The 12378-nt window shown below is 43.7% G+C and overlaps 2 protein-coding genes across 2 annotated transcripts; both read right to left on the bottom strand.

Moving 5' to 3' along the window:
- Positions 1 to 4752: 4752 nt before the first annotated feature.
- Positions 4753 to 6378, bottom strand: LOC104934127 (peptidyl-prolyl cis-trans isomerase). Its single transcript, XM_019278727.2, has 5 exons — positions 6221 to 6378; positions 6111 to 6141; positions 5482 to 5570; positions 5214 to 5386; positions 4753 to 5125 (listed from the first exon to the last, which is right to left on the bottom strand). The coding sequence occupies exons 1-5, from the start codon at positions 6287 to 6289 to the stop codon at positions 4993 to 4995; spliced, it is 495 nt and encodes a 164-aa protein (XP_019134272.1). The 5' UTR covers positions 6290 to 6378; the 3' UTR covers positions 4753 to 4992.
- Positions 6379 to 7621: 1243 nt separating this feature from the next.
- LOC104934128 (peptidyl-prolyl cis-trans isomerase) lies at positions 7622 to 11423 on the bottom strand. The gene is made up of 5 exons (XM_010749711.3): positions 11263 to 11423; positions 9462 to 9492; positions 8363 to 8451; positions 8095 to 8267; positions 7622 to 8002 (listed from the first exon to the last, which is right to left on the bottom strand). Exons 1-5 carry the CDS (start codon positions 11329 to 11331, stop codon positions 7867 to 7869), a joined length of 498 nt encoding a protein of 165 aa, XP_010748013.1. The 5' UTR covers positions 11332 to 11423; the 3' UTR covers positions 7622 to 7866.
- Between the last annotated feature and the right edge of the window lie 955 nt (positions 11424 to 12378).

Below are 12378 nucleotides of genomic sequence, written 5' to 3'. Positions count from 1 at the left end.
CCAAAACTGTATTTCGTACCAGGCTGTAAACATGTTTATTTCTGCTGTGAAGTTGGACATTTGAACATTGGGACTTATGGAGACTGACTCAAATCTTTAAAATACGAGGATGTTTCTCCGGTATGGTGTAAATCACAGGAGCAGCAGTGAGATAGGTGTAGCCATAATTATTACTCCTCTAAAGAAGTAAATCCGTCCAAATGGGGCTTCAGACTCAACATCTATCGAGGCTATTGAACAACTTCCAGTCTGGTGTAACACGTCAAACTTCACAGTGACTGTTAGCTGTCTAGAGTAGTACTCTGAGTGATGATATAATATGCCAGCACATGAAGCATTTAGTGTAGACAAGCAGTGGGAGACAACATCACAAATGTGCCATTGCAAAAGCTACAAACTGCCCGGCTGACAGGAGAGTGCACCGTGTCCACGAGGCTCGTGAAGTCCGCTCTTTGTCTTGGTGTTACGTGAGGATTGTGTTCTCATGCTCGTGACAAAACAACAGAAGATCCAATGCTGAAATTTAAACCAGCTTTTCAAATACCCGTGTGTGTGTGTGTGTGTGTGTGTGTGTGTGTGTTATTAATGATTACCTCAAATATCAAAGTTTCTTTCCGTGACTCGTGTGGTCTTTGTTTGTGCTGTTTTAATGCCGCCATGATGACGTGCAGGTGAAAGGGGGAAGAGCTGAGCGACATGTAGACAGATGTAAATAAAAAGCTGATGGGTGGATTTGTACACGCGGTGGAGATTTAAAGGTATTATAAGGAAATATCCTCATTTGCTTTCCTGCCAAGTTCGATAAGATCGATGCCACTTTCATGTCTGTGCACTCGAGAATGGAGCCGAGCTAGGAGACAATTAGCCATCGATGTAGCAAAGTTTGTTTTTACAACGATAAGAGCAACAGTTGTATTGAACTGGCTGCTTAACACCAACTGTTACATTTAAGCAGTTAAAAATATCACTGCTGAAGGACGGTGCCAGTTTCCAGTGGTGACTTTCAATCCAAACAATCTGGCACTGTTAGATCTCATAGCCCCATGAACTCAATGGCAAACCTATTCAGGCCTTTATTGCAAAGCTAAGCTGATTGCTTTCATACTTGCACAGACACGATGGTGGTATCGACCTTCTCATCTAACGCTTCCCAAAATGTTGACTTGTTCCTTTAGAGAGTGTTTTGTATCGTGGCCTTGGAAAGCAGAGATGCAACCGATCTGGACACGACTATAATGAGCTTAAGGGACGGTTTGTTACCATTGTGTGTTCAATTAATACCAACTTGTATCACAGCTGGCTACTTGGGGACCAATAGATGATCCAAGGGGGCACATCAGACCCCGTAAAGATATGTTAATGAGATCCTGGATATTTTAAATTGGTGTTTTTGAGCCATGAAGTCCAGAATCAAAACTCCACTCATCACATTTTGTGGCAGGAAAACAGACTTTTCTCTGTTACACACCACGATGTCCGGGTGCAGCTTCATTCAGAAGCTTTCCTCAATCCACTCAGTTAAAAACACTTTTAAAATAGGGAACTATCCGTGGATGTTTTTCCGGACGCGGGGCCTCTCTAATGCATTACGATCTTTACCTTTGCTGTATTGGATCTGTATGTTTTGTATTTGTGGTTTTACCGTGCTGTGATTGGTCGTCGGTCTCGATTCCTGTTTATATTCTCGTAATCTCTTTCCTTTCTTACGGAGACCTTTCTATAGTAAAAACTTGAATTCTTTTGAATTTATTTTTGTATCACTCTCTTTGAGGTTCGTTGAAGGAGAAACTGGCAAAGGAGATGTTGATGCCTTAATCTGCGTACTTCAACTTGGTTTTTAGACTTTTGTTTCTATGTTTTTATTGTGAATAATACTGAGCATTGAAAACTTTGTTTTGATAAATTCTGTACTTAATCAAAAATAAAAAAAATAAACTTCTCTCAGCACTGTTGTACTGTGATTTGTATTTGTGCCAAATTTTAAAGGAACAATACGTAACTCTGCTTGTAACAGTGACATCTATAAGTTAAAATATGTGGAAAAGTCACCAGGACCTGCCAAGTTCTACTGACCAAAAACGGTGCACTCTATCCCGGACAACATAGCATCCGCGCTCCGCAGTGAGAGGGACGGTAATTTCCACAATCACATTGTCACTTCCCATGATGCAGTGTCGGTCAGGATCTCCAGTTGTAGTCTCAGTGACTGATTCGTTCATTGCTCCCTCGCCACACGGCAGCTGTCAGGACAGGAAGCAGAAATGATTAGTTCACGACTCAACTATGCGAGACAAGCAGTACACACAGCGGTTCATTCGTACAGCCCGTTCATTTGTCACATGATGAGCAGCTCAGGCTGTGAGACAAGCAGTACACACAGCGGTTCATTCGTGCGGCTCGGTCGTTTGTCACGTGATGAGCAGCTCAGGCTGTGAGACAAGCAGTACACACAGCGGTTCATTCGTACGGATCGTTTGTTTGTCACGTGACAGGCAGCTCAGGCTGTGTGACGAGCAGTACACACAGCGGTTCATTCGTACGGCTCGTTTATTTGTCACGTGACGAGCAGCTCAGGCCGTGTGACGAGCAGTACACACAGCGGTTCATTCATACGGCCCGTTCATTTGTCACGTGATGAGCAGCTCAGGCCGTGTGACGAGCAGTACACACAGCGGTTCATTCGTACAGCCCGTTCATTTGTCACGTGATGAGCAGTTCAGGCTGTGTGACAAGCGGTACACACAGCAGTTCATTTGTACGGCTCGTTCATTTGTCACGTGACGAGCAGCTCAGGCTGTGTGACGAGCAGTACACACAGCGGTTCATTCGTACGGATCGTTCATTTGTCACGTGATGAGCAGCTCAGGCTGTGTGACGAGCAGTACACACAGCGGTTCATTCGTACGGATCGTTCGTTTGTCACGTGACGAGCAGCTCAGGCCGTGTGACAAGCAGTACACACAGCGGTTCATTCGTATGGCCCGTTCATTTGTCACGTGACAAGCAGCTCAGGCTGTGTGACAAGCAGTACACACAGCGGTTCATTCGTATGGCTTGTTCATTTGTCACGTGACAGGCAGCTCAGGCTGTGTGACGAGCAGTACACACAGCGGTTCGTTCATATGGATCTTTTATTTGTCACATGACAGGTTCTTTCGTTCATTTGTCACGTTTACATCGCCCACCAAAGTGCTACAGCGCTGCACTAGTTAAAAAAAAAAACGTCCAAGAGTCAGTGATCTGATTCAGTGAAAAGACTTGAACTTCCCAACACTAGTAAAAAATAATGTGTGACCACATCCACACACCCCTGCAGTGAATGAGCTCATATTCCAGATTTACTCATGGTCATTTTATGATTTAATACAGTAAATATCTGACATGTTCCTTTATTCAACTCAGGAACAAAGAGTGTTTCTGAGCTTCATTCTTGACGTCCGGTACGTCATGACTCTAACCAGAACATAACGTCTGTTCTGGTGCATGTCTACAAACAGTCCTGTTGTTCCGGATCCAGCCACTCCCTCCTGTCCTGCAGCAACCCCTCCTTTTTCCCGCCACCTTTTCCATCACCTGATCCTCCCCAACCACTCACACCCTGGCATCCTGCTTCCCCTTAATCAGCCCAGAAGCATTTATATCGTTAGTTTCCATCATTTGTCCGTATCCACGTCACTTTGTAGCTTTCCAGGCTCGTGTGTTCGACCCGCCTGAACCCGCCTGCCTGTTTCCTGCCTGTTTCCTGCCTTCATGTTCCGTCTCGTCTGCACTGACTGATTTCCTGGTTTTAACTGCAGTTTGTTTCTTAAAGCCGACAACAACGTTTGCTCTCGTCTCACTGTCTGCACGAGCGTTTGTCATGAAGGAGAGTAGATAGATGCTGAAATTTAAGGATTTCTCATTCACATTGACTAAACACCTTCAGCTTTCAAATGTTTCACAACTTGAACGTGTATTTAATGTTTCCTCAGGGTGTGATTTCTATTGTTATTCACACGTCTGCTTTGCATGTTGTTTTAATGTTTCATTTAGTGACTCAGCACCTTTGTAACGTTGTAAACAGTTAATGGAGTTATGGTCAGAGCTACAACGACTCGTCAATTAAATAAATCTACTAAACTTCTTCAATCTTTTTGAAGGAAAACATCCAAAACTTCTGACTTCAGCTTCTAAAATGTTTAAATATCTTTAGTTTGTGACCAAAAAAAGACATTGGAGGACGTCACCTCGAGCTCAAACAACCAATCCATAATCAAAATAATCGTTTCTTGCAGTATGTTAAACTTCAGCGTGTCCTCGAGGCTCGAGCTGAAGTGAATCACCCACAAACAGCTGCACGTATGTACAGATACTTTGAGCTACAAAGACACATTGATCCACATAAAGTTTCACACAGACTGAAGACACTTTATATTTCTGGATTTTCAAACCCCCTGATCTCTCTGAGACTGACCAAGACTTTCCAAAGCAGCTTCAGCTGATTACTTCTGTTTTTGTTACTTCCTGTTTTTCTCACACTTTGGTGCGTTGTGTAACTTTTGGTTTTTACTTTCACTTAGACGTCCTCGATCACAGGAAAAGAGAAAAATCACATATACACAGCTTGGAAATGGAAACAAATCATGGGTACGGTTTGTTTCATGATTCATTAGTATCCACTGCTGCTGCTGCTAAGGAGACATCTCTCATCAACTGCTAACACTATGATTAATTAATAGAAACATCAAGAAACACAAGTAGAAAAATTTAAGGTCAGCTTTCAAGTCGTTTTATTTACACGATCACCATCGTTTCTTTCTGATTTGTGGACAAATTAGAAGGTACAAAATCTGACACGAAGAGCGACACAGGAGACCAACGTTTTAGAGACGGTTGGTTTATTGTGTGGTTTTTCGGCTGGTGCTGCAGACGCACGCCATCTCAAAAACGCACAGGAACGTTAACGAATGAGGAAAACTGAATTACAAAAAAAAGGGGAGGTCTGTTGGACGATTATAGTTGACCACAGTCGGCGATGACAATCTTGCCTCTGGGGGTGCCACTGCTGGTACCTTTGGCCTCCATCGCGTCGACGACACTGGTTCCCTCCACGACTCTGCCAAACACCACGTGTTTCCCGTCCAGCCTGCAGATGAAGATGGAGCAACGTTTAAATCTAAAAACTGTTAGACTGAACCTGAACGCAGCAGTAGACGGGTCAAAGTGGAGCTCACCATCTAGTTATTTCTGTGCAGATGAAGAACTGGGATCCGTTGGTGTTGGGTCCAGCGTTGGCCATTGACAGTGCATACTTGTGTGTGTGCTGCAGCTGGAAGTTCTCGTCAGCAAACTTCTCCCCGTAGATGGATCTACCTCCGGTTCCATTGTGCTTGGTGAAGTCTCCACCCTGAAAAAAACAAATCAGCATGTGTGCAAACAGACATTCAGAATCTGAACCTGTGAGAATAAACGTGACAGGACAAAGTCCTCGCCTTCACGTACCTGACACATGAAATTGGGGATGATGCGGTGAAACGAGGAGCCCTTGTACCCGAAACCTTTCTCTCCGGTGCACAAAGCGCGGAAATTCTCTGTTAAATAAAGAAACCGTCGCTTTATTAAACTTAAAACAACTAAAACGCTAAATAAGCAGGTTCACATTCCCAGAAATACGTTCACTGCTTCTGCACGGTCACGTAACAGGAGCCCACGGCCCTCAAACGCAGCAGCAGCAGCCTCGTTAAACATCAGGATCTTAACGTTTAAACTCAGGCCACGTTTAACTAGATCTTCTGCACATGTGGAGACCCTGACTAGATCATGTCATGGACTGGATCTTGGCCCTCAAGCCGGTGGTTTGAAAACAGCAGAGACACAATCTAGTGTGTGCACAAAGGAACCAGCATGCAGGACAAAGCGACAAAAGTTCTTGTAACTCTGTGTTAACCCGTCATCAGTCATGTGGATGTGAACCGGTTACTCTGGTTCTGACACTCCGGCCTCGCCCACACAGCCAGGCTGTAACTTTCCAGGTGAGGGTTAAAAAATGAGGAAGCAACCAAACTCCACTTTGGTTTGTGGGTGTGTGAGCAGCAGCTCTGCAGTAACTGACTTTGAGAAGTTTCACATACCTGCAGTCTTTGGGACCACATCAGTCCGGAGCTGCAAAACAAACAGAAAAAAGTTTTTAAAACCTAAAAATAAAAAGTGATGATGAAGTAAATGTGATGTCTGCTCTCACCTCCATCACGATCCGGCCCTGTGGACGTCCATCGATGGTGATGTCAAAGAAAACTCTGGGCTTTGCCATGTTTGTCCACGAGATCCACCGAGTCCTGCAGCTCGTCACACTCACGGTCCAGCTCTGGATTTATATCATTGTAGGCACGGGGGTGACGTCAAAGAAGCCCGCAGCCAATCACAGGCAGGTTTCTATTGACAGGCGCAAGAACGGACCAATAGGAGCAGAGGTTGGGCGGGGTTAAGCTTGAGACAGACAGGCAGGTTGGTGTCATGTGTGAACGGAAACACGAAGTTTTCCAACCAAGTTAAACTTTTTTTAAAAGTGTTTCTTTTTTAAAATCATATCTGTGTCACATAAACTAATAAACTCATCATCAGACATAAAAATGAACAAAAATCCACTTTTCTGACGCTGTTTCCGTGTTTTCCTTCACGTCCTCGTTGCCTGATTTTGCACTCAGGTGGGGCGTGTCATCCAATGAAAAGCCAGCTCTCCTTTGACGTCACCAGACAGTCTTGATTTGAGTAAATTCCTATGAATGAAGTGACATCTGGCGGTAAAATGTGTAAACTGTAACAACAGTAATGAAACCTATAGACACTTCACCATGAAAAGAAACTAGAAACTGTCTAAATGAATGACACATTATTACATTACAGACATTATTACTGACACTGCAGCAGCACAGAGACTCAACAGAGTCAGTCAAAGGCAGCTTGAGGTTGTTGCCGAGCAACCAGGGTCAGCTGCAGGTCAGAGCAATTAACTGCAGCTGTGCTCTGTCTGTGTGTGAGTGACTGCTGAGAGACACAGAAAATCTCTAAATGAAGCCCCTCCAACTAGTGGACGCTAATGCCAAACGGTAGGTGGTATCAAAAAGCCCAAATGACCGTGAGCATCCTCATCTTGTCGACCATGTGAATGCTGAATTTCAGTGTGTGAAGTTAAAAAATGTGACCTGGGGAGAGAGAGAAAGAACAGGTGCCCCGTGCTCCTTTGGGAAATTTCTCCTCTCCAGTTTACATAGATGGGGCTGTCGGTGGGTGATCCTGGAGCATCAGTGCGTCTCTTCTGTACGATGTCAGATCAGGTCTGACTGTGTTCATTCTGGATCTGCTCTGAGGGAACGTGCAACATCAGAGTCCTCCTCCTTCATTCTGCATCTCACCTGTTCAGGTAACCCGTCAGTGACGGTGGTTTTCATTGGACAGTCCAGGACAGCGACATCCTGAAGTCCTGCAGAGAAGATACTATAGGAACATCTAGTGGTAGAAATGTGTCAACTGCAACAATAAAAATTAAACCTTTTTGTTTGGGCACTTCATTTTTATCTTGTTGGCATAAAAAAAAATATTGTTGTTGTGATTAATTAATGAAAAAAACAAAGTGTGCACAAAGTCAGCTTTCAAGTTGTTTTATTTACACGATCACCATCGATTTGTTCAGATTTTGTTAACAAATGTGGGAGATCAGAAGGTACAAAATATGACACGATGAAGATCAACACAGGAGACAAACATTTTTTAGAGGAGTAACTGGGTTCAGTGGGTGTTTTTTTTATTCTACTGATGCTGCCGACGTCACCGTCTCAAAGATTCACTGGGATGTGGACGATGAAGGAAACCAAAAGGAGGTTTGTTGGACTATTTTAGTTCACCACAGTCGGCGATGACGACCTTGGCTTTGGGGGTGCCGCTCTTTGTGCCGTGCTTCTCTATCGCCTTGACAACTTCAATGCCCTCCACGACGTTGCCAAACACCACGTGCTTCCCGTTAAGCCTGGAGAAGAGAGGAGGTGATTAGTATGTGAGACACTAACGCTGTTTGATTGAACCTGAATGCAGCAGTAGATGGGTCAAAGTTGAGCTCACCAGTCAGTTGAAGCTGTGCAGATGAAGAACTGGGATCCGTTGGTGTTGGGTCCAGCGTTAGCCATGGACAGTGTGCCCATCCCTGTGTGCTTCAGCTGGAAGTTCTCGTCAGCAAACTTCTCCCCGTAGATGGATTTACCTCCAGTTCCATTGTGGTTGGTGAAGTCTCCACCCTGAAAAAGAAAACATTAAAAAATCTATTCACTCAGGTTAAACTTGAACCTGTGAGAACAAAGGTAACAGGACAAAGTCCTCGCCTTCACTGTACCTGGCACATGAATTTAGGGATGAGACGGTGAAACGTGGAGCCCTTGTACCCGAAACCTTTCTCTCCGGTGCACAGAGCGCGGAAATTCTCTGTTAAATAAAGAAACCGTCGCTTTATTAAACTTAAAACAACTAAAATACAAAATGAATCCCAGTAATAGGCACTAAAAGTAGTCGCTTCGTATCTCTTTGTATCCTCACGTCTCTTTGTCTGCGGGTTTGAAGTTTCTTGAAGTTGTTCCGTCCCTTCAAGTTCGCTTTGAGTCGACTGGTTCATTGTCATTTTGTGTCTCTGTGTGTTTGTTCTGTCTTGATGTTGTCAGTTTGAGCTTTTTCTGTGTCTTTGTAGTCATTTAGTAAATCTCTTTGTAGTTGTTTTAGTCATGTTATGCCTTGTTGTTGTTTTGAGTCACTTTGTAATCATTCATCGTATCTCTTTGTAGTCGTTTTGCGCCTCCTTGAGGTCGTTTTGTTTCACAGGTGAAGTCGACCTCTCAGGTGCTTCTGTCGGTTGAAAAACTGCAGCTGAACTCTGGTATTAAATTCACACGGGAGATAATTAGACTGTCTGACGCATGTCCACAGCTTCCTGCCCCTTGAGGACACCTCAATCACACATCAAGGGCCTTATGAAATTGTCTCTGGGTCGGATCTGGTAGGTTGAGACTCCTACTTTAGAGAATATCACAATTAAAGCGCAGGCACAGCGTGATGTATCTGAGCCACTATAGAAGCTACTGTGTGCACAAAGGAAGCATACAGGCCATTTTTCTGCACCCACTGAGTATAAATGAGGTCGTATAACTGACAAAAGCCAGCCGGCTGGTGATGCATCATGCAGCTTTTCTTGTTGGGAGTTACATGAAGGTTGCGGGACAGAGCAACCAATGCATTAATCACAGCATTCTTTGTTGCCTTCAAGCCTCGACCCATATTCAGAACAAGCTCTCAGCTGAGGATTAATGGGGACGCATAGTTTCCAAACATAAACATAAATCCATTTTTAGTGTGTGGAAAAAACCTGAGCAGCAGCAGCAGCAGCAGCAGCAGCAGCAGCAGCTCTGCATTAATGCTGCATGCAGTGATCCAAGCTTACCTACCTGCGGTCTTTGGGACCACGTCAGCCCGGAGCTGCAAAACAAACAGACATTTCAGTCAGTGGAGGAGAAACAGCAGGTGTGGCTGACAGTCTGACACAAAGTGCACGGACAGGAAGGCTGAAAACTCAAGTCTGCAAATCTGATGACAGCTACAAGCTGGCATTTTGAACTCAGATGATAAAACTTCAGGAGACTGAAATCCAAAGATTACTCGTCCAGGACAGTTTGAATTTTCACACAAACAAAATCACAGCTCAGCTAACAGACTGAGCTAACATGAGCTAACAGCAGCTACAGCTGTCAGCAGTTTACTTCACTGTCCATCATAAACTCTGTAAATCACAGAGAGTTGAGGCGGAGCAGCCGGAGGACATCAGAGGGAAAACCAGAAAACATTTCCTCCATAAAATATGATCCAGTTTCACCAGAATCAGTGAAATAGTTGCTGCTGTGTGACTATAAATATATAATAATAAAATAAAACATCAACAACCTTGACATCCAAGAAACTATGTTAAAGGTTTCTACACGTTCTCCTGTCTTTCCTCTGGTTATGTAACTCTCTATCAGGAAGCTATCCTGGCCTGCAGGAGTCTAACAGCAACCCTCCGTGTTTGTCAAGTGAAGCCAAACACCTGCAGTTCCTCTAACGTCCACTTGAGGCTGGCTCCAGAAGTGAGTCAGTCTCCATAAGTCCCCATGTCCAAATGTCCAACTTCACAGCAGAAATAAACATGTTTACAGCCTGGTACAAAAAACAGTTTTGGTCTCTGTAGCTAATTTCCCCGTTCATGACAACTGTACTGAGGGTGAATTTATATACAACTCACCTGTTCACATTATATTAAGGCTTAAAGTTATGCAGGAATAAGAGCGTGGACGCTTTGATTGACAGGTGGGTGGCTTGTTTGAGCAACCAGGCTTCGTCTAACAATAAAGTTCTTTGGAACTTTAGTTTTTATCTCCATTTGTAGTTCTATATCTTATTTCTATCTATCTATCTATCTATCTATCTATCTATCTATCTATCTATCTATCTATCTATCTATCTATCTATCTATGAGTCCTCATGATATGACATCAAACCTCCTTTGTAGGTGTAGAAGTTAGTCCAGATATTTTGTTTATGTGTTGATAATAAAAACTGTTAATAATATAAATTAATATTTTAATATAATATAAAATAATATTTAAAAAACTATAAATAAAATGTCTGACACAGCTGATGCAAATGTAAGCTCGTCTGTTTTCTGCACACCTTTATCTTTTATGTTTATTATGAATAAATATCACAATATTTATGTTACGTTCTGTCATTAAATAGTGCCAAAACTCAAACATATGAACTTTATTATCATGTATGACAAAATAAGGTCTGATTGAAAAATATGACTTTAATGGTGGATGATCAGATTAGATGCTGAAATGACTATAATTATTAATTATAATATAATTATAATTCAGCTGTAATTGTGTCATCAGATGCATCAGCCTGTTTTGCAGCAGTAGCAGCAGCAGCAGCTGGGCGTTTCCATCAGTCTGCGGAGGCTTTAACTGCTGCTATTTGTTTTCATGGAATGAATAAGACGATGTATGAAAACATGCATGCACATTTAGGCTTTATATATTTATATATATTTATATATTTAGAGATGGATGCCAAAATGGAGTCTGCATGAGAGAGGAGCTCTGCAGCAGGTCTGTCAGAGCGCAGGCCTCTGCAGCACACATGCATTTTAATATTTATGTTTTAAAGCTGAAAGCATGAACCAAAGTGACAGACTGATGACGTCAGTCTTACCTCCATCACAATCCGGCCTGCGCTGGCTCCATCCACAGTCATGTCAAAGAAAACTCGCGGGTTTCCCATGTTGTCTGGACGTTTTTTAAACGTTATTATAAGAGAAACGCACTGAATGAGTTCCCGCAGCGCGTCAGAGCCTCCGAGTCTGTTTAGGTCTGTATTTATGATGTCAGAGGATAAAGGCAGCCAATCACGGCGGAGTTCTTCTGAAGAGCGGGCCAATGGGAGTCGGAGGTGGGCGGGGTTAGAACGTCCGTTGGTTGAGATGCCTCCACGGGGCGGAGCGGCGGTCGGACAGATGAGTTCTCTTCATGCGGAATCTGATTTAAAGAGTCGATTCTTAAACTGTCCTCTCATAAACTAACTCCTGTTGACCCACACTGACCTGTGATCAGGTGAACGGTGTCTCTGTCATTCGTACGTCTGTTCTCACTCTATGTAACTTTGGGCTCCGGGTCGGGAGAAGTACGTAACGCTTTACGGCACTAAGTCACACAGCAGCAACTATTTCACTGATTCTGGTGAAACTGGATCATATTTTATGGAGGAAATGTTTTCTGGTTTTCCCTCTGATGTCCTCCGGCTGCTCCGCCTCAACTCTCTGTGATTTACAGAGTTTATGATGGACAGTGAAGTAAACTGTAGCTGCTGTTAGCTCATGTTAGCTCAGTCTGTTAGCCGGGCTGCCCGGATTGTGAGCTCAGAGCAGTGTTAGTGTTTGTACCACAGGCCGTTTCAGGCCGAGCGGAGCTAGTGTTGTGCCAGAACCGGAGCTAGGGGTGAGTGAGTAATGTAATTGAGCTCAGCAGCCTCTATGGACATAATGGCAGAGGAGAAGTGAGCGAAGAGGAGCCACTCACGGTCCAATATGCAACTTTAAAACAAGTTATTTGATTTCTTTTTTAGGTAAAGACAAAGCTCCGCCTCAACTCTCTGTGATTTACAGAGTTTATGATGGACAGTGAAGTAAACTGCTGACAGCTGTAGCTGCTGTTAGCTCAGTCTGTTAGCCGGACTGTGAGCTCCGATCACCGTGGGGAGCGTTAGTGTTTGTACCGCAGGCGCGTAAGAAGAAGAAGAAGTTTACAGGGAATGATGACGGGAGCGGAGCCA

Source organism: Larimichthys crocea, chromosome IX (genome assembly GCF_000972845.2).
Source record: "Larimichthys crocea isolate SSNF chromosome IX, L_crocea_2.0, whole genome shotgun sequence".
Classification (NCBI taxonomy): Eukaryota; Metazoa; Chordata; class Actinopteri; family Sciaenidae; genus Larimichthys; species Larimichthys crocea.
This window is presented reverse-complemented; position numbering and strand designations above follow the sequence as displayed.